At 41.0% G+C, this 22,652-nt stretch overlaps 1 protein-coding gene across 1 annotated transcript in view; it reads right to left on the bottom strand.

Annotated features, from left to right (window-relative positions):
- tenm1 (teneurin transmembrane protein 1) overlaps positions 1–22,652 on the bottom strand; it is a 277,903-nt gene that overhangs the window by 27,239 nt on the left and 228,012 nt on the right. Inside the window, exons 23-27 of the mRNA XM_044127788.1 lie at positions 13,592–13,746; positions 8,449–8,532; positions 7,858–8,052; positions 1,914–2,001; positions 164–267 (exon numbers count right to left, since the gene is read on the bottom strand). Coding sequence (XP_043983723.1) covers positions 164–267; positions 1,914–2,001; positions 7,858–8,052; positions 8,449–8,532; positions 13,592–13,746 — 626 coding nt within the window. The remainder of the gene's footprint in view (positions 1–163; positions 268–1,913; positions 2,002–7,857; positions 8,053–8,448; positions 8,533–13,591; positions 13,747–22,652) is intronic.

The following is a 22,652-nucleotide window of genomic DNA, read 5'->3' on the forward strand; positions in this document are numbered from 1 at the left end:
TAACAGGTGAGCTGCATGTAGAGGGGATAAAAAAATAAATTGTTTTCAAACTTGTAAATTTGTGTAAATGTATGTTGTGCTTCATGCCGTTTACATTTGGGAACACAAGCAAACAGCTCCACACCTGAACCCAACCATAGCATATTCATATTTCTCCACCAGCCCAGGGGGACGGCCCTTGGTCGGCGATATACAGGGTGCCGTTGGGCGCCACGGCCAGGGAGGAGGGGGCTTTGAGGCGGGCGTCACGGGCGTAGCCTCCGTCGCCTGATGAGAACAACAACACGGGGTTGAACATAAAAACGTCTTCACCTCTAAACAAACGGAGCAGTAATAATGTTTCCCCGAAAGACACGGGCCCCCGAGCAGCACACGCAGCTGTCACGTAACAGGAAGACCTCATGGAGGCTCTTATCACTTTGGCTCAGAAGTCAGGCTTGTTGGGATACAGTCGATTCCCGGAGCAGTGGGAACGATGACCACCTTGATAGCGGCCTCTGAGTTATCAGGCGGCGGTATCCGGCGGCCGGGTTGCGTTCAGGAACCTTTTGGTAGCGCAATGGGGTATAACAGGCTGGGTGAGGGTCTTCAGATGCTGTCAGCGGAGGGGACAGGGGCCTCTGATGGCTCTGTAAAGACGGCGGGGCGGCGGTTTATCTCCCGGCTGCATGCGCATCACTCGCGTGCAGAGAGAGAGAGACGGAGCGAACGTTTGCGTTGCTTTTCTATCTGGCGCCTGTGGACGGGCGCGCGTTCAAAGACGCGGGATGTTTACGGCGGAGGGGATGGAAAACGGAAAGCTTCTGAAGAGAGTAATCATCTGTTAACAGCAAGACATGATTGAAAATATGCAAAGTACAATCCAAGAAATGGGGATGGTTACAGCCCATTGGCTTGTGGCGTGGCAGAGACACTTCCCTCCGCTCCGAGTAGAAAAAGAGACAGATTTTTATGAGCGGAATTAAATGATAAAATCACATCCTCTGACACTTACAATGAAAGCACGGCCTAACCGTCAAAGGAACATCTGCTTATTTGTTGGGCCCTTTCCTCTTTCGCTTTTATCACGATTTTTTTTTTTTAGGTGCCCTTCGATGACATCAAAACCGGTTAAAACATTCATCGCCGACAAAGGGAGCTTTTTCTTCCACCAGCTGTAATTTGAATGGATTTGAAAGGTTTTCTCTCGACGCGTGTTCCTCCTGAAATTTAGCTGCAGGTTGTTTTTTCTTTAAATCTTTTGCAGCGAGGAGAATTCCTGGTGAATACCAAAAAAAATAAAAAATAAAATAAAATAAAAATCACATTTCATTTTTCTGCATCCAGGTACTCTCTCTTAGTCAAATGACATTCTCTGTTGTGACATTATGGCTGCTTCTCTCTCCTATATGTGTCGTCGCCATTTACATAAAGCTCATTGCTATGTATTTTCGGTATTTTTCCGAGGGGGAAAGTCAAAGCGGCCCCTCCCAGACAGTTGGATTCCAGCTGACTTTAATAATTTAGGCAGGCTGAAAGTAGAGAGGGGATAACGTTGCAGGAGATGGACAAGAAGAAGAAGAAGAAGAAGAAGGAGACACATTCTCAAGCACTGTTAAATTTATTAGACAGCTGAGACCCAAAGGCTGAAAGATTTACCCACTAGATATCAAGACATACTAACAATTTCAAAACATGTTAGCCTTTAAAATGGTCCAGTTTTTTTTTTTTTTTTTTTTTTTTTAACTTGAATATCCTCCAGACCAGGGAAGATATGATCGGAATTGATTTTTAAATGTTGTTTCCCCCTGCCCCCTCCCTCTCTTTTAGGGCTGTAATCCTATTAGACCTAATCTAATACTCTTACATTACCTAATCCTGCGCTCGTGTCTGTCTGTCTGTGTGTGTTTGTGTGCGTCTGCGTGCTGACCCACCAGAGAAGCAGTCACAGTTGGGGTCTATCTTGCAGTCGCAGTCTGTCGGGGCTCCAGAGATGATCGATATCTCCCCGTTGGTCGACACCTGCGGGTTTGACAGAGACCAACGCGTCACACACAAGCACAAAAAATGTTCGCAAAAGGTCACTCCGGTGCGGAAATCATCACAACGGACAACGTTTTCCATTTCTGAGCTCTTCAAACAACACAGAAAGGCTGTAAGGGAGTACAATGATACACAGAATGACGTTACGCAACATTGAGGTGTAAACAAATGATTTGGGTTAATAAAAAAAACCCGCTTCTTTTGCAAAACAGAGACATACAACGCCTCGCAAAAACTCAGAATTCTTCCTACTTTTCTGCTTTACTTACAACCACAATGTAATTTTGTGTGACGTGTTAACACAAAGTGAAGCATAATTCAGTGGCCTGCATTTGTGGTTGATATAAAACAAAGTGCAACTTTAGAAGTTATCAAATCAATCAATCAATCAATCAAACTTTATTTGTATAGCACATTTCAGCAGCAAGGCATTTCAAAGTGTTTTACATCAAATCAGACACAGAAACACAATGCAACATAGAATCAACAATAAAAACAACATCAAGTCAGGTTCCGTCAATAAATTTGCAATTGATTACGTTTCAAATACAACTCTAAACAAGTGGGTTTTTAGTAGAGATTTAAAGGAAGTCAGTGTTTCAGCTGTTTTACAGTTTTCTGGAAGTTTGTTCCAGATTTTTGGTGCATAGATGCTAAATGCTGCTTCTCCTCGTTTGGTTCTGGTTCTGGGGATGCAGAGCAGAACCAGAACCAGAAGACCTGAGAGTTCTGGAAGGTTGATACAACAGCAGCAGATCTTTAATGTATTGTGGTGCTAAACCATTCAGTGATTTATAAACTAACAACAGTATTTTAAAGTCTATTCTTTGAGCTACAGGGAGCCAGTGGAGAGACTTTAAAACTGGTGTTATGTGCTCCATCTTCCTGGTTTTAGTTAGAACACGAGCAGCAGCATTCTGGATCAGCTGCAGCTGTTTGATTGATTTGTTGGACAGGCCTGTGAAGACGCCGTTACAATAATCAATACGACTGAAGATAAACGCATGGATGAGTTTCTCTAGATCTGGCTGATACATTAGTCCTTTAATCCTGGAAATGTTCTTCAGGTGATAGAAGGCCGACTTTGTGACTGTCTTTATGTGGCTCTGATTGTTCAGGTCAGAGTCCATCACTACTCCCAGGTTGTGGGTCTGATCGCTGGTTTTTAGTTGTAATAACTGAAGCTGTGCACTGACTCTAGATCGTTCCTCTTTAGGTCCAAAAATAATAACTTCAGTTTTGTTTTTGATCATCTTTGAACTAGTTTGGAACACAAACTAGTTCAAAGAGTCTGTGTGGAATGTATTTGCATCATAAATCTAATAAAGCTTATTTGTAAAAAAAAATTCTTTAAAACACACAAGCTTCCTTATACCAAGTCACTACATTGTGTTTGCCTTCTGCTTGTAGTTTCAGTAAAATATATAAATGTTTATTGTAATAAAATGAAAGAACGCCAAAAAGTGAGGGTGGGAATACTTCTTCGATGCCCCTTAGATGACAAAAGGGGTTGATTAAGTTTTTTATTTTATTTTTTTTAAACTTAAAACAAAATCAGAGCAGCGTGACACGAGCGCAGGGCTCAGCTCATTACTTGATTGACAAATGCAACGTTAAATTGTACAAATTACCCCTATTGTCCTGGATGAAAGAGCTGTAGGTGTACGCGCCTGTGAGAAGATAATTGGAGCAACTGACAAGTTTAATTTAGATTCTTGCTGTGTAAACTATTACACCTCAAGGAAATCTCCTCCGAGGTGTTGCTCCAAAAAAAAACGAGTTTTGACGTGAGAAAATTGTCAACATTGAGATCAGGTTTGAGCAAGATTTTTAAATAAAATTAGCCGTAAACACCATGAAAAAGACCACCAAAAAACACGACTTAGGTCACGTCAGACGGATGTCGTTTGTTACCTCCAGGTTATTTATAGTAATGCACAAGTATTGGGCAAAAAAACCCGTAAAATAAACAAAAAACCCGCAGTCCTTAGAACTCCAGTATAAATTATGATGATAAGAAAAGACGTACTTTTAGCTGTTTGCCTGTTTTCTTGTTTCCAAGGTGGAAAGGCATCAGGAATAACTTTAGAGGAGCAATAATTGCTGCCTATTAATCAGGTGAGATTATGCATGCCAAACAATTGGAAATAATCATTCTGCTGTGAGAAAGATTACTCACACGTGGGAGATTTATTAATGAACTTGCCTGTCAAGGCTTAAGATTCATCGAGATCCCGCCGAGGTAAATCTGTGTGATATTTAATTTAAAAAACAACAACATCTCATGCAGATTAAGCCTCAAAACACTCATTCAATGTTAGAATTCATCACAGCAGAGTCAGGAAGAGGCTAAACAAATGTGGGACATTTGAACGGATTTCCAGGAAAATCCTCTTCTCTTGAAGGAGAACATGACAGAACGGATTTTGCAAAAAAAAAACAAAAAAACAAAAAACAAAGTGCGTCTGGCAAACGAGGGGATAGGAAAAAAAAATCTAAGAGTTTTGGAACAGCGCCCCTTGGACAGATTGGACCAGAGTGGCGATGTTTGGCCAGAAAACACAGCAACATGTCTGCTAAAAAACTGAGAAAAAAACTCCAAAACAACACACATCTTTGAGGCTAAGCTAACCGGCTGCATGCCTTCGACTTTGTAATTAATTGACAAACAAGAGCAGTATTGATCTCCTCGACTACCTTCTGCTTGGACGGTGAATTTGGATGAGCGAATCTCTGGTTTGAACATTTGAACTACAAATGGGAAGGAATCACCTTGAGCTGCCTTAATATGTTCTTCTTTTCTTTCTTATTGTCAGCGGGAGGGGAGTAAAAACTTAAAGCGCACTCATTTAAAAAAAAAAACCAAGATTCAAACTGACGATGACAAAGCTCTTAAAGGCTCATCCTTCAACTGTTTCGCTGAGAGAGAGCTCACGATTTGTGCTTGACCCGGAAACAAACGCGGCTACGGCGAAGCTAATTTGTAGCGCAATAATTGCGGTTTTAATGCCTCCAGGATTATGCATGTTAAATAACTCCACTGCCCTGCATAAAAGACTGGAGCACAAACTCAGCATGCATTGATTATGCATGTGCCGTCCGCGATGTTTTGGCCGAGTGCCCCGGGTCAGTCTGTGTGACGGAGCGACGTGTGCAAGGAGATCCCGCACGGTGCCAAACACCCTGCTGCAGCCAACACACGCTCACGTTTAATAATCTTATTAAACTGCTAAAAAAAAGAAAGAAAGAAAGAAAAAAACCACTACTTGCTGCTAAACAGGACAATATGCAGCTGCTGTCAGCTATTTACCATGAAATGTTGCATTTAATTTGACTGTCATTCTTCATCTCGGGTGAAATACATCATTGCGTGTACCTGCGCGTGTTTACCGCGTCTCACAAGTGACAATGCGATCCGTTTTTAATTTAATACATGTTGGATTACGCACCATTTGCATCAGCCAGACATGTTTTCTCTTCTTCTTCTTTTTTCTTTTTTTTTTTTTTTGGATGTGCTAAATGAACACCAGGAACCGCTGCACAAACCCACGTAGCGCAAACTAAAAACACTAAAACTCCCTCCCTCTCTTAATTTTATTTCCCCACTTAGCGTGGTTTGAAAGCATCGACTAATCTTCAACTCGCGCCAGTTGCTAAGTGAGCGCCCACTTAGATGTTTTAATGTTTACAGACGGATTATTTTAGCTCTGAGTTTTCATGTGCTGTGTGAGGAAACGTGTGAGACGCAGACCAAAAAAAAAAAATTAAATAAAACCTTTTCAGTGCCCTACCAACGTAGCTCCATCAAAAAAGGCATCTGAGACATTTTATGATCCTGTCTGCCTCCACACGGACCCAGCATGGCGCTGCAGGCCACAAAGGCACTATTGATTGAGTGCAGCAGGCAGTATTTCCGAGGTGTTCAAGCCAAAATGCTACAGTCCTGTAGTGTCCTGCTGCTAGCTCATGTACAAAAAAACCCCATCTTTTATTTTAAATCAAAACCATCCTTTGGGTTTATATATTTTTTTATTGGTTAGAGGTGAATCAGAGTTCTAAAAAGCCAAAAACTCCAGTGAAAGACTAAACACTGCCTTTGCTGACAAGCATCTGCAATGCAAACAGCCTGTCAGCAAAAGGCTGAATTACTGTCAAAAGCCCTGATGGATTACTAATATTAGCTCCATATGAGCTGTTTCTTTTTCTAGGTTATTTATTTATTTATTTTTTGCAAAGGGTATTTATTTTCTGTTGCTGTTCGTGGCGGTGTAGCATTATGTAATACGTGCGAGTGTATGAATAGATAAATCACTTTTGACATCAAGAACCTGTAACAGATCAATATACATATTGGTACAACCTAGTGCTGTACCATTTTTCATCTTAATATATCACCACGCAGCTGTTATAATAAAATGATTATGATTGCAGTAAAATATTCCAAAACCTGAAAATGTGAATAAATCTACCTGGTAAATTGAGAAAATTTGAAATAAATGTTTATAGTAAAATCCCTGTTGCCACATTTACGGTCAACTCGTATAATTAAAAGCTTTTTAAACTTTCTCATTGTGTCTATAGATATTTAATTAGCAATCCATGTGGTTTTGTTTCTTCAGGGTATTAAAGCAATGAAGCACAGAAGTTTCAAAACAGCAAACAATTCAAATATGTAAGATATTTCTTTTTTTTTATATACTAAATGATTAACAGGATATAACGACTCTTAAAAACTCTAAGAGTTTTGAGCAACTGTAACAAGCAGGGCAAAATGTGGACTCATATTTAGCTTCCCGCCATGCACAGCGATTGAGACGGTTAGAGAGAAATTAACCTTGAAAGTTTTCTGTTAGAGAAATGCAGCAAAAACTTTCATCTTGAGGACATGAGGTCTCCGTGACAACCAGCGGATGCTGTCTAGATATCACCGAGTTATTTCCAAAACAAGTCTGGTAAAGAGCGTTATCCGTCCCGCCGTCACTGACGAAAACGTGCGACTTTAACTGGAACTGCATGGTTTTGTGGGGCGACTCACAGTTTGGGCTTTTGGCGACGTGCAACTGAAGCGGAATTGGTGCAAAGCAAAAAAAAAAAAAAAAGAAGAATTGAAATGCGGATCAACACCTCAAGTCGACTCTTTATCTTTTAGCGGCTTGTATATAGAGAGTATTACATCATGGACTCTGGTGGATTGGATATTTTAAGTAAATATCTACCAGTAAACTGAGACTGGGTCTTTCAGCGGGATAATGATCTAAAATATGTGTCTGAATAAAGACAGAAATGATTCACCAGACACAGTATCTACCTTTTTCCGTTGTCATCTCAGTGCCCATATATAAATCTAATGGAAGGAAGAGCCATCCTTCTGGAACAGAAAAGGGCTTCCTATGAAATGTAATCCCAGCAGGTGTGCCAATAATTGCGGCACCAGGGATTTTGTTTAAAATGTCTATTTGTTACTGGGGAACTTTCTCCGAACTTAATAAATGTACTCAAACCAAAGATCAATTTTTATTTTTTTTTTCAGTCTGAGATTACGCTACTGCGTCAGAAGATCGATGTATTTTAAAGCTATATTTTCATAAATCTTTACCTTATTATGCTGTGTGTGTGATACATTTATTTATCTACTTGGAGAGAAATCTGTACTTAATGACAGATAGGTGGAGATAGAAAGAGAAAAAGAGACAGACAGACAGATAGATAGACATATTTACAATTAGATAAACAGATAGATAAACAGAAATGATGAAGATTAAAACAATTAGATACAAATACATTTAAACAGACATTCAGACAGATTGATCGATAGTCAGGTAGATGGACAGGTACCTGTTGGATGCGGTTGATCCGCCTCTCGTCCGTCTCAGCGATAAACAGCGTCCCCAGGTGCGACAGGGCGATGGCCTTGGCGGCCTCCAGGGTGGCGCGTACCGCCGCTCGGCTCACCAGGTGGTGGTCGATGCCGGGGACCTGGCAGTGAATCGGACGCCCCGCCACGATCCGTACCTGGAGGCTCTCCGACACCTACAGCGACACGCCGTCATTTGTCATCTGCAGAAGCCTACCCCGATGCAACACAATCACCCGCTGATGACATGAGAGAATTTATCGATCGGGCGCATCAAACCTCGGCGAGCCGGACCGCCGGCCGCTGACTTGTACAAGATAAAGAGCTGCGTTCATTAACTTTGCACGATGAGTTCAATGACATTTTCTAATAAACAGCCCCTGCGGCGACCTGCGACGGCATCCTTTTGCTTTTATTCATCTTGGCAGACTGGCTTCATCTAAAGTGGATCTCAAGGGACAGCTGACGAATTTGTAAATCGGTTCTCACTCGGCAGCGCACTTCTCAGCATGACTCTTCTTAAAGTTGACAGAATGAGATAGATGTGTTTGGCGAGTGTTTGTTTTCCCGACCTGCAGAACGATGTTGTTGTCCAGGATGTAGAGGGAGTTGTCCAGCGGGTTAATGGCGAGGTCTGTTGGCCACTCCAAGCGCACCTGTGAAGTCAGACAAACACACACACACACACACACACAAGAGGACCCATCATGTCAGGACTGTTGTTAAAAGCGGGAAAGCTAATACAAACCTTTTGACGGCAACTGCCACAAGAGTCAGTTGCAGGTAGTGCAAATAATATCTCCTTAATAACATAGCATTAGGCCTCCTGACCCTCCCTGCTCATGCAAAGGTCAGCGTCGGGCAGGGAGCCTTCCCCGTGTTTATTCAAGTCTCACACCGGCTCGCTTCGCCCGAGTTCCAAATGTCAACCAATAACCGTGATCGCCGCCCGCTCAAACAGCACCGCCGCTGAAACCGCGGGGGGTCGAAGCCAGACAAAGCCGACGCCGTCTCACAGCCGCCCACGTCGCCGCCCGTCTCCCAGCAGCACAAACAAAATGGCGAGCGGCGGCGTTGGAGGATGACGGGGAATCAGGTGATTGATGACTCTCAGGATGGATTGGTAAATAAATGGATCATGTTAAATTGCCACTGACATGTCCAATTATAGGCTCTGTCAAAACTAGAGTGGGAAGAAGGCTCGCTCCGAAATCCCATTTTAAGAGGAGGGGAGAGATTCATCAAGTGGGATTCTGCGCGTCCCTCAAACCAAAGACGGCGTGCATCAAATCCCTCCCTGCTCACGGTAATGAACTGTAGCTGTGATGATGGGCGACCTCCTCCAGGAAGCACCGTGACCCGTTCACACAGAGTCGGCCCCGCTGTCGCGAAAGTCAGACGGAACTTTAATCCGGTTTTAGAAATGAATTAATCTGAGTAAATTCATTCGGATTGATCGGCTTTCACAGAACAATAAATAAATAAATCACAGAGTGAATTGGATAAAGGTTTGTCTGGGTTGGTGATACCCAGGGCTGCACTTTGCTTCAATTTTTATTTTTTTTACATGTTTGTCTGTCTGTGTGTTTTTTTTTCTTTACAAGCTGAAGCCCAAGAAAAATACAACACACAAACTACAAACTGAGAAATCAATTTGTTGCATTTTGGATTAAGAAAGTTTTGTCAATTCTTACTGAATGTGTAATTTTGATCTGCTCCACTCTAGACTCCACACCGTCCCCATATCAAAGAACAAACCAAAGTATTAGACAGAAGGCGAACGCTTTAAGGCCATTTAAATAAGTAATTTTTCTGCATTTTTCCCGGGTTTATAAGATAAATTTGGCTGATTGGAAATTTTAGCATCTACTAATATTAATATTAAAAAGCCTGACCAGTTAACATGTCAGCAAAAACGTCTTATACATGTATAAATATGTATAAATCTCCATGGAACAGAATGGTAAAAATGCTTAATATTCTGATTTTGAGAAGTTTTTCTAAGCTTAATAAGCATTAATTTGATCTCATTGGTAAGAATGAACACCAAAAATATCAAAAGAGAACATAAGTAATACTGAAGTAAGCAGCAGGTTCATTTTTGGAGCAGCAGATACTTGAGAATTTCTTGTTTTAGAAATAAAGCAAGTAGAGTTTGTTAAACAGTGTTGTTTTTAATGTTTGTGTTAATTATTACATGTTTTTTAGGAGAATAAACTTCAAACTTCAAACTGGCATCATGTATTTTTAGCCTCACAGTTATTAGGTTACCACATCAAGAAAAAAATTAAACTGACAGAAAAATGTCCCTTATGAGTTTCCATACATGCCACATTCATATTGGCATCTTCACACAAAGAAAACCAGCTCATTGATAGATTCAAAGTTATTTTAAGTTTCCTAAATCTGTTTTAAAGGGAGCTGAAAACCTTTTCTGGCAAGAAGACAGGAGTACAAAATGTTTCCATCTGTCCAAAAGTCAAAGGTCGCCGGCTTCCAGAAGTCACGCTGACCTTGGCCTTTAAAATGCTGAAACCTTGCATCATAAGTTTACAATATTATAGATGTTAGTTATTCACACATACACGTTTTTCATAAAGAGTTGTTACAGTCGGACTGAGGGGAGCACAATCCTGACAATCTCACTGTAACACATCTAATACAAAATTCTTCTTAAAAACGTTATTCTTTTATGATCTAAGTGTTGTTTTTTTGGCTTTCTCTCAACTTTTTAGTTTTGTTAGAAGCATCTATTGTAGGATTATTGGTATAGACTCATTATTGTGAACATTATTGTTTTGAAAATGGCAGCCAATGGTAGAAACGTCAGCTTTTGAAACATATTTAAAGAAATACTGTATGACTCTCTGATCGGTACAGAGTATCTGCTGGGCAGCTGGGAGTCAGCAGGCAAACTAAAAACCATCAATAATTGTTTTCTAATAAGCCTGTTGAATCGTGGGAATAGGCCTGTCACGATAAATTTTGCTAAACGATAAATTGTCCCAGAACTTATCGCGATAAACGACAATGTTGTTGTTTTGAGCCCATTTTAATACAGTATAATGGCATAATAATGTGAGGACACATATTCAATGATCAATAACTTTTAAATTCTAATGAGCATTTAAAGACTGGAACTGAAAAACATTTTAAATATCCAAAATAAAGAAAGAAAACAACAGAAACAACAAATAAGAGGAATTATGACGTCTGTGTAAACAAAATTATCTTTCAAAAAGTGGCTGTTTGAGACCAAAACACCAAACTGAAGACTTTTATCATTCAGTTTTTGGTAAAAAGAGAGAGAGGAAGAAAAGAGAAAAAAAGACAATTCAAGCAAATAAAATTTGAGTTTCTTTTCATTTATCATGCGATTATTTGATTTATTGTTTATTGTGACAGGCCTAAGTGGGAATGCTGTGAATAAATAAATATGCAGGCTGTATTGGCAGCTGGTCTTTATAGATGAGCTGATATTATTCTGTGCAACATAACCGCTCAACAACACACGTGATGTTGCAAATGGCCGCCAAGGAGCACACGTCAACACGGGCGACATGAGAGAAACTTAAGAAAACGGCCCACGAAACCGAATTACATTTTACATCCACCTGTCGGTTGTTTTTTAGTTTTTAAATATATGTTTTATGCGCCGTTTCAACACAACACCTGTGATTGGTGGAGAGAGTGAGACACAACAGCACACGATATAGTGGCCGGTGAAAACACTTAAAACGATCCAATTCAAAGGTTAGAAGTTTATAAACGTCTCATTTTTCTGAAAATGAACAGCTGGTGTTTTTGCACGCTGTAATTACTGGTTATAAATGTTATTTTTAATTTTAATTTTAATTTTTTTATTGAAAGCAACAAAAAGCTGCTCCGTGGCTTCATTATGGATCATAAACTATAACATATTGCCCTATGCACCAGATGTAGAGAGCATGAAGCTCTTTATCACTTTACGTTTACCACATATTTGTTGCCAACCGCCAGTAAAGATGCATAAAAAAAGCCTTGAAATTAATAACCCTTTAGCAGAACCTCTGAGTGAACAGCTATAAAACCAAGCTTTAATCTGAGCACAATTTTTTTCAGTGTATTTTTTTTTCCCCCACCAGGGGGTCTTTTGTGGGCTCTAGTGTCCCTTATTCGAAAGTAGGCTGACAGGAAAGGGGGAAAGACATGCAGGTTTGCCGGGTCCGGGAATCGAACCCGCGACCGCCACGTCAAGGACTGAAGGCCTCCAAATGTGGATCGCGCTGTCCCCTACGCCACCACAGCACGCCCTTATCAGTGCATTTTTAACAAAATGTCACAGTTCTCAGTAACCCCTTGAATCAAAACCTGTTATTTTTAGATATTTATATCTTATTTTCCTAAGTAAGATTACAATCTATTACTTCCTGTTTTCACAAAACGTCCACCTGATGTGAGGTCATTTTTCTCTACGCTTCAGATATTAAGGGAGGTAAAAAGAGAGAGCGATGTCTATTCTATCCGACAAAACAAATGTAAGCATGTGAACTGGGACCCTGCTGGCATGAAACAAAGGCTGAATATGCGTATTAATCCTTTAATTATCTGCCGGGTGTGATGGCGGTTTAGCAAATCTATCCCCGCTTCGTTTTCAAAGACCCTAAGAGCCTTGCTGGGTCTGCCAGGTATCATGAATACTTTGAAATACTAAGGTTACTTAAATATAAATAAGAAAACTGCAAGCGGATGGGGTCTTTTCTTTGTTTTCTTAGCAGGATAACGATTCAAAGCATATGTGCAAATAAACCTGGTTTGTTGCCGTCGCATTCCCAGAATTAAATCTCATGGAAAACCTGTGGGACGATCAGAAGAGCAGCCAGGACTCTGGGTCTTTCGTATGTGAAGACGTTTTGACAAAAGAGGCATTTTCAACAGGCAAAAAATTTTATAACTTTGATTTTTCTTCTCTGCTCCGACCAAATTAAATATGGGATATTGCGAAAGATTTCCATCTGACAATACAGTGAAAAATAAAGGTGAATATTTATTCAAGGCTTAAATTTGTCCTCATCTGTATACAGAGCGCAGGCCCTCTGCTGCTCAGTTGCCATCTCTGCAGCGATGTTTGTCTTGTCGGGGCTGCAGGAGTTTCCGTCGATACCGGCTGAGGTCACGGGAAGCCAGGAGAAGAAGAGAGCCAACTCAGATGGAGGACAGACGCGATCAGACCGGTGACGAACAAACATAGGAACCGAAACGTAGCCCGGGTGCTAAGACACGAAATAGCACTTTGGGGAATTCGCTTAGCTTCAACACGCATATTCACACAGACATACACAGGCACTATGTGGGGGCAGATATCCCTCCACAGAGCCAGCAGCTCATCTATTATTCATCTGCAGCTCTAATAGGCCTGATATTAGTTAGCAGCGTGTTCTGAAGGGACGGCTGATCAAAACCGGCGCAAGCGGTCCGTCCGTCTTCCGGTCGAGACACATTTGTTCCTCAAAGTTTAGCAAAGCGCGGTTGACAAAACAATCAGCGCTATGCGAACAGAACAACAAACTTTGTGATCCATTGCCATTTTGATGTAATGATTTTAATTAGCTGACATGGATGACATTCAGGAGACAAATGCTTCCACAAATTATTTAGACAATCTTTCAGAGCCAAACGAGGCGTCGTCTCTCTCTCTGCTAGTCATTGAAATTCTGCGGCGCGTTACTAGCTTACCTGGCTGATATCCATGAGCGCATCGCAGCTCAGCGGCTGCGTCGACATCAGTCCGTTTGAGCCAATCACGGTGGAGAGCAGACCCCGCTCATTAATCTTCTGAATGGTGGTGCCATCCACGAAGTAGACAACTCCTCTCTTATCCACGGCAATACCTACGTGGGCGAGAGAGAAAGTCAGGAAATGAGAGGGGAGAAAAAAAAAAAGAGAGAGAGAGAGAGAGAAAAAAAAACAGGGAGTAGGAGAAAAAGACTCGAAGAGAAGTGGAGGATAGTTGAGCGAGGCAAAGAGGGCTTCCAACTCGGTTAGTCATTCCGCTCGGCAAGCGGCTGTCTTATCAAAGGCACTGCACCACAGAAATGTAATTATATTTCCATTCCAGAGCCCACTAAAGGGATTAGAACAATGCAACGGGAGGAAGAAGTTATTTGTCACATTAGATGTGAGCGGGGTGCCGCAGTGAACTTTTGACATTTGACGCCTGTGCAAATGTGCATTTATAAATGGGCGCCGGCTCCTCAAACACGCACGCGACGTCTGCATGTGTGCATATGTTTACCTTTATTTGCACTCCCCTCGTGCGGACACGCGGGCTTTGCAAGTGTGCGTTGCCATGGCGAGCTTACACTTGAACTCTCCTTGTGGGGAGGGGAGGCGGGGAGCTTGCGGCAGAATGCGCAGAGCAAAGAAAAGAGGAAGAGAAGTAAATCCAGGTATTAAAGGTCAGGGCGGACTATGAATCATCTGTTATGGATGAGGAGTGACCTTCATTCCCGCCTCATCTCCATGCAGAGAATAGCCCTTTGACTCAAACGCCGCCGCAATAATATTCCACGACTCAACCCTCACCTCTTCCATACCGCGAGCAGCCAATTCCCCGGGATTGCTTTCACTTAGCATCTGTGACAATAAGCCATATTTTAGTATTCCTTCCTCCCACCTCCAGCTCAGTCACTTCATTTACAAACACATTTTGTTTATGGCTCATCATTAGGTCGCGTCAGATTTATGCGCTGGATTTCTTTGTCTCGAGCATGCCTCGAAGGGCTTTATGGCGACAAAACCTATAAAAGAAAATCAATCAATGTAAATAGAGTGCGGCCTGAAACCAAAAACAATTAAATGGTACAGGGAGGCATGATGGAAGGTTAAAAACAGATTCATACGGAAATCCATTAGCTGCTTAATTGAGCAATTATTTATTTGTTTCCCCTTCTTCCTGAATTAATTTGATGATTGGCCAAAATGTGTCTGCAAATTTTTTATTTTTTTGTCTGGTGACACATCCAGCAGACAGTTAATTCATTTATTGTGGTTCAATTAATGCATTTGTATTCAGAAAGCACAGTCAAAAAAAAAAAAAAAAAAAAAAGACAGGTCACGCATCACAACAAAGCTCTTCATACGCAGGAAAGACTGACCTTGCAAAGTGATCAACTTCCTAGACAGGAATATAACTATGCTATTGCTAACAGTCACAGTTTCTCAAATGTGAGTCAGTCTTTTTAAGCCGGGCCTGCTTTTATAGCAGAATTAAATGTTTACAACCAGAAAGTAAAATCAGACGTTAGAGTCTAATTCTAATTCTGATTTAGAGGCTTATATTGATTAGGGCCATCTTTAGCTTAGACTATAGTGTTTACAGTGATTCTGTTCAAGCCAGTGGTACCTGATGATCCAGTTCCAATTCTAGCACTAAGTGACACATAAAGCTAATGTAAAAAAAAAAAAAAAATATATATATATATAAATTACCCTCACAAAAATACTTGCATCCCTTCAGTTTATTTCAAATTGCATTATTTAAAATTATTGAGGAACAGGGGAAATCTGTCTTTGTAACAGTACACATAAAAATCTGAAAAGTGTGGGACGGATTTTAATTAAAAGTAGGATCTAAATCATCATATTGCAGCTCTGGCTGTCCTGCTGTGAGGTGAGTTTCTGTTCCCACGGCAGCGTGGCCTTTAAAGAGGTTTAGTCCCGAATTTATCCCCATCCACCTTCCTGTTGACTGAAAATCATGAATCTCCACAGCATGATGTTGCCACCACCATGTCTCACACCAGGAACAATAGTTTCTATTAAAGAAGGCTAAATGCAAAAGCATGCAACATCTTATGGCTAAAAAACGAAAACAGGAAACCATCAAGAAACATTCTTTTGTCTTGTCTTATAAAATCACAATTAAATAAATAAACAAACAATTTGTACATGAAGCACAATGAAATATGAAAAAGTTTGAGAAGAGGGAACACTATGCAATGGACTCAACAAGTACAATGTCTAGAAGACACAGGTGTGTTGCTTGTTAGCACGCCATATGTGAGATTTGTAGTGAAGGTCCACTATCTAATGTCACATATTTACGGAAACTACGTTTCCCTGACCCCGCAGGGACGAAATGTCACAATCTTCAGTGTTTTCTAGCTGTAGATGTATTTTTTTTACCTTGTTGATCCACAGAAAATCCTTTTGGCGTCCTTACGTTGAACCAGAAACAAGACGTCCTTTCTGCCCTTTGTTCCAGGTTCCAACAAGTGTCTCATCCTTCCGGCTATAAAATAAACTTTCTGCTCAAAAAGATTTTCCTCAACAAGCACACCCATCAGACCCGCACACACACACACACACAAACACACGCACCGCCATCGCTGGATTCGCCAGCGTCCTCACGCTTAGCAACCCTGGGCCGACCCCGCGAGTCATAAATTGTAGAGGTGAAGTGGCACTGCAGACGGGAGGTAGGCAGGGGGGGAGGGCCAGGGTCACTGTGTTTCCTCCAGGGGCGAGGAGGTGAACTGCAGAGCTCTCCCTGCTGGCCCCTTCATCATTCCTCTGACACAGACAGATTACACCGCCCAAACAGCATCACCCTGCACTCAAGCAGCACCTTTCCTCTCCTTTGCCAGCTTCCCTTTGCTCTCCATCATGCCTAACTTGATCTTCTCCTGCGCTCTCTCTTTTTTTTTTTGCCCTCTTCCCTTTGCATTGTTTTTTTTTTGTTGTTGTTGTTGCTCTGCTCGCTTGTATCTTCTCACTTCTAATCAAATCACTGACCTTCAACTCTTGGGTTATGTCTTTGCTCTGCTTTAATCTGTGCGTCTGCGTTTCTTTTTCCTCCTCTATGTTCTTCTTCTGCTCCTCTCAACCTTGCTGCTAACCCCTCTTGTCACCTGGTATTATGCAGGAGGCGAGTCTTGACCCACACAACGCCCTGAGCCTATTTAGCCCTTAAAAACACAGTACTCCCCTTCCCCGGGAAGATGGCCATCCTCATCTCCTATGCACTTATTCTTTCACTTTCCCATACATCCCTGCTCCTGGAGCTCCGATCCAAAACCTGTCCCTGATCTTAGAGCTCATAAATTCTGCACAAGGACACGGCGAGGCAGACGGGAGTCTCTCTCACTACTGACTTCCCCTCCTCTCTCGCCGCACTGTCCCTGAACGTCTTCTCGCCCACTTCCATTGACTTCTTGCGTAAAATTCCCTTCATCCTACACCCTCCACTCCTCCTCATTGTTTTTCTTTTTCCCCTTCTTTTGTGACATCCTTTGTTTCGGCACGCCGACTGTCTCCACCAAAAAGGGGTTCTGAATGACTGCCAATCTCTTTGGAACAATAAATACAGGACCAGACTGACTTATTAATCGTCGCGCAGCCACAACAATGAAGGAAGATCACTATTATTGCTTTGCGTAGGGAGTTACACCAGTTTACGTGTTGCTTAAGAGTATTCCACAATGTTTATCGAAAAGGCGGTAGATTAATCCACATTCTCCTTGTCAGCAGCTGGATTTCCTGCCGCCGCGGATAAAGATGTGTGTTGCATTAGGGAAATTTACAGCCTCTCTCTATATCCAAAGGATACTCAGAAGACATCAGAGGATTTACTGTTTCTCCCTGAGTGAACCAGACTCTCAGATGTTCATGTTTAGGCAGACATGCAAGGAGCAGAGTAATTGAGACAAATCTGAGCTCCAGAGGGAGACGGACATTCGGCTCGATTCAGAGCGGGATCTTTAGCGACCTTGGAGGAACAGAGCAAAGTGAAAGAAGGAATGACACAGCATTATATTTAAGGAAGAAGTACAAACAGTGTTTGGAAAAAGGTGCTAATAAGACATAGGCGTGACGAGGAGTTGGGTAAATGAACTATTACAGGCCCATCCCTCTCTGTCAAACGGGATCTCTTTGCTCTGTGTTCCCGTCAAAAGAATATCGGTCGTAATGACCCCCCTGTGGCACTGCAATCCAATCCAATCTGATTAATGTCTTAAAGAGGGCTCCCGGAGAATGTCTTGTTGTGTTGATTACAGATATTTGAAGAGAAGGAGCCACGAGGGAGCTCCTGCGCAAAGAGGTGAGGAGAGGTGGAAGGTAGGAAGCAGGACGAGGTGAAAAAAGACTAATTATAACCCAGGCGGTGGATTTGCGTCTCACTTAGCAGCAACAGTCGACAGCCCCGTGGCGCTCAGCAACATCCGAATGCGGTGAGCTGTGAGCTCTGACTGCTAACACCTAAAGATCAAGACTGCAGGAAGTCAGCTGTTTGGTATTTGCTTTCTCCTTTCAAAGAGTGACACTACAGCTGTCAAAGTAGCTGCTGCTATAGGTTTGAAGAAGACTTGTCTAAACACATCGACTTCCCTTAGATAGTCAGGACAGCCTCCTCAATAAACGTGCAAGACGTTGACGAATAATTGTCATTGGAGTGATTACCATTATAATTTTGAACTCTTTAGGATATTCTCGAACACGTCTGTCTTAAAGTTGACTGACATCACCGTGTTTTTCTCTTTAAATGAACAATAGTTTAGATTAAAACCCGAAACTGGCCAAAATTATTGACTTGATGGTCAGGCTTTAGATTCTGTCACGCGTTTAATAAGCTTATGATTCACACAACCCAGAGATACCCAATATAAATACGTGTTAATATATTTAATGTAGTCCAAATAGAGAAGTCGGCACCTTTCCCGGTTGAAAAGAGAAAGAAAGGAAGAAAGGTGCAGAGGTTCACTAAATGTTTACAAGTAGTGTGCACAATAATGGGAACAGAGCTCCAACCCTTCGCCGCTCCTGTCAATCACTCATTTCCACTTGACTCACCCTGTGGTTTCAACAGGCGACAAGGTAGAGCTGGAAGATGTTTAATAAAAACTCATGCTGATTGTAGAAGCCTTTTATCTTTTCCTGTGGGATGTGGGTTATTTAAGGTCAAGTGTGATTCTGTTCAGGTGCAGCTAATGGGAAGGGGCAACAGGCTTTCTACTGTGCTTGGTTTTGATTAATGTCAAATTTATGTGGTTCTACATGGAAATGGCAAGACAATGCAGACTGTACTGAAAATAAATGACTTTATGGTTATAAGTCAAAATGAAGTTGGCATAACGAATGTTGACTGAATGCAGGTAACACCAACGCCAACCAGTAGCCTAAAATACAGGATTTTAGCCGCCACAATGGTCTAAAAACAAAAGCAATAAATTCCAGGCCTGATCTAAACTCTAATCCGTAAAGGGCCAAAATTATGTATGCAGACCCAAATAGGAGGGTTTTGAAAGTCGTATCGTTACCAAGGCCTTTTTGTTGGCATTGACCAGGTTCTGGTGAAGATTGGGCTCGATGTTAGGACTTCTCTCGACAGAATTATTTTTGCTCTCGTTGTTTTTTGATACATTATGTTGTCCTTTTGGGATGGGACAACAAATCAATGTCTGCTTGTTCAAACAGTTAAATCTTGGTCCCCTCTCACTGTAACGGTTTTGTCCAAAGAACATTTGGTTTTCTAATAGCGGCAGCTACAATTTCCCCTCATGCTTGTGCACTTCTTTCTTGATCAGCACTCTGTCAGAATACAGTCATCAGAAAATTAAAATATTGCACATTCATTTATTTCATTTACTCATTTTACTAACTGAAGCACATTAAATATCCTAATGACACACAGACTGATGTTTTCAAGCCTTTCCTTTAGTTAAATATGATGATTTTGCCCTAACTAAAAATGCATCATTTAAGATTAGAATCCTCCATCAGATCAATAAAAACATTTTAATACAGAAAAGTGTCCTTAATTACGCTCCTTAATACGTTTTAAGGAACATATTAAAGAATCTCATTTTGTCAGATTCTTTAAATCTGACAAATCTGAGTCTGAATCCATATTCTAATTTACTGAATATGACAGCAGCGTATATTCCTGTTGAGGTCAGCGACACGGTGCTTTCAGCAGCAAAGATTTCATGATACGCTTGATCTCTGTTTGCTCCCGTTCTCCTCCTAACCATCCTGACAAATTTAATTCCACCTGGGTCAGGCAGATTAGGCCAGATGATTGAATCTTTGATGCAATTACATTCAAACACATCTAATAGATTGTGGAACGGACAAAGCAGAGAGACCAAATGTTACGATTTAACTCCACCACTGATGACGCAAAGAGTGGTTGAAATACATACTAAAATATGGGGTTTATAACCAATTTAATTATATATATATATATATATATATATATATATATATATATATATATATATATATATATATATATATATATATATATATATATACACAAGTACACACAGTCCTGGAAAAAATTAAGAGACCACTTAAGTGATCAGTTTCTCTGATTTTACTTTTTATAGGTATATTAACAATTAACCTTTTTATTTAATTTTATTAACTACTGACAACATGTCTTCAAAATTCCAAGCAAAAATTTTGTATTTATTTGCAGAAAATGAGAAATGGTCACAATAACAAAAAAAAAAAAATGCATTGCTTTCAGACCTCAAATAATGCAAAGAAAACAAGTTCATGTTCATTTAGAAACAACAGCACTAATGTTTTAACTCAGGAAGAGTTCAGAAATCAATATTTGGTGGAATAACTTGGAGGTTTTCAATGGGGTTCAGTGTTTATATCTTTATCCAAATATCAGTTGGAGTGGATAATATAAAATACTAATAAATAATAGAAAAAATATATATGAAAAACTTGGAAAAAAATCACACTAATTGTTATTATTCTTTAAAAAAAAAAACCCCAACAATAATTGAAATTGTCTGTTGCATCATCATATCACCAGAAAGGTTCAAACTCACCATTAAAAACAATTAACATGACAACCATACCCAGGATGAGGGTATGTAAACTTCTGAATGATGATGTATTCTGCCGGAACCAAACATAACAAAAAACAACAACAAAGAGGACAACAAGAGAAAATAAGCATCAGGATGAAGTTAAGTTTCAGCCTGGAAAAACTTCCATTCGCCCACACAACAAGCGCACACCTAAGGTAAATCATTCAGTCTACCCTCCCCATATCCCCGGGCCCACTGGGCGATAATGATACACACTGACGTATTATTACAGCATCTAAATGATCCCAGCAGTTGCTGATTATGGCCAATGGCAATTCTGTGCTAAAATACCACATGTGACTGACAAGTGAATGTAGACAGATGGACTGTTTCACCTGCACAACTGACCGCGGAGAGCCACCCAGGCCATAAATAAAGCCAAGCATATTAGCTGGTGAGAGCCTGGAGGGTTCACCCGCTGCTGCAGTCCGGTCGTAAGTGGAGCCGAACAACTCGGCGTTTCATTCTCCGCCTGCTGACTGTGGTTTACTGTTCACTTTCATCACCTTGCTTCTGACAAACGCTCAGCTACGTAAATGTGTGAATCTGAGAGAGGGAAAGGGAGAGGGAGAGAGAGAGAGTGCGCTCACGCACACGTGGACCTGTGCGAACCCAGGGAGTCTACCGGCGGCGGGCATGCAGGCATGCATGCAATGAGGCAACTTGGCAAAAAGATAAGGCCCGGCAGTTGATCACATTGTGCACATATGCAAATACGGAGCGGATAAATCAGAGCGGTTTTTGCAGATGAGAAATTCTCACACCCACCCACTCTCGGGTGCGCATATATACCCACAACTTTTTTTTTTTCTTTTTCTTTTTTTGTGAAGACCGAGAGGTCGCCTGTGGGCACGGAGGAAATAAACCTGCTCACTCAGTCTGGGTGCGAAACAATGCCGTGTGCCGACAGAATGCCTGATTCAACACGTTCACTGAGAAAAAAACCCCTCCCCAACAAAAAAACAAAAAATAAATAAACATATAAATAATCCGGAGCAATAGGTTTGTGCTGCTGCAATCAATCACTCACTGATTGTGCAGCAGCTATTTGTCTGTGATCTACGACGTGCAGTTCTACTCCATCTTTCGCTGTAATAGATGTTTGGTGTCCGATCATTTTTACTTTCAAACACTTATCCCCAATAAACGGAAAACAGCACAAGTATGTACAGTATTTCTGCCATGAGCAACACAAACGTGTAAGTAGAAATAATTCATGCGTCCTGCAATTAATTATTCATTTAAGCCACACAGAACAGACAGTGCACTTGTAATTAGGTCTGATTCAGACACTGTGGCTCATCTAATTACTAGACAGTATAAGTTTGTTAACATATTAACCCCCATTAATTAATTATTGATAGCAGTTTTTCTTTCCTTTTTTTTGGCTTCTATAGATTCTTTCTACACATGTATGGCAAGGCGAGAAGATTTCTGTAACAGTTGCATGCTAATTTCTAAGCAAATACACTTTTTTTTTTTTTTTTTTTTTTTTTAGAAAATATGCGATTTGGCAGTAATTGCCATGTTTGATAGCGAAGAAAGATCCAAAGCAATCACAGTGGCGGCAGACAAACTCAATTATAGAACCTAGTGGAAAGCTTTGGGCTGGAAAGCTCTGTGAAAGGCTGAGAGGGTTTGGATCACTGCAGAGCGTCTACAGATTAGGTTGCACTGTTTAGAACATCAAACAAACGCACGGAGGTCTATCAAAAGAGGATTTTATTATTTTTTTAATTTTTTTCTGTTAACCAAACCTCATCACAATAACCAACCCGTGAGGTGCTCCAGCGGGGGGAAAAAAAAGAAGAGTAAATGGAATCAGATGGAATGGAACAATTTCAAGGTTGAGAAACGAGAATACAGGAAGGGCAAAGTTTCCAAAAGACATCCCAAATATGAGGCAG

Source organism: Gambusia affinis, linkage group LG09 (assembly GCF_019740435.1).
Source record: "Gambusia affinis linkage group LG09, SWU_Gaff_1.0, whole genome shotgun sequence".
NCBI lineage: Eukaryota > Metazoa > Chordata > Actinopteri > Cyprinodontiformes > Poeciliidae > Gambusia > Gambusia affinis.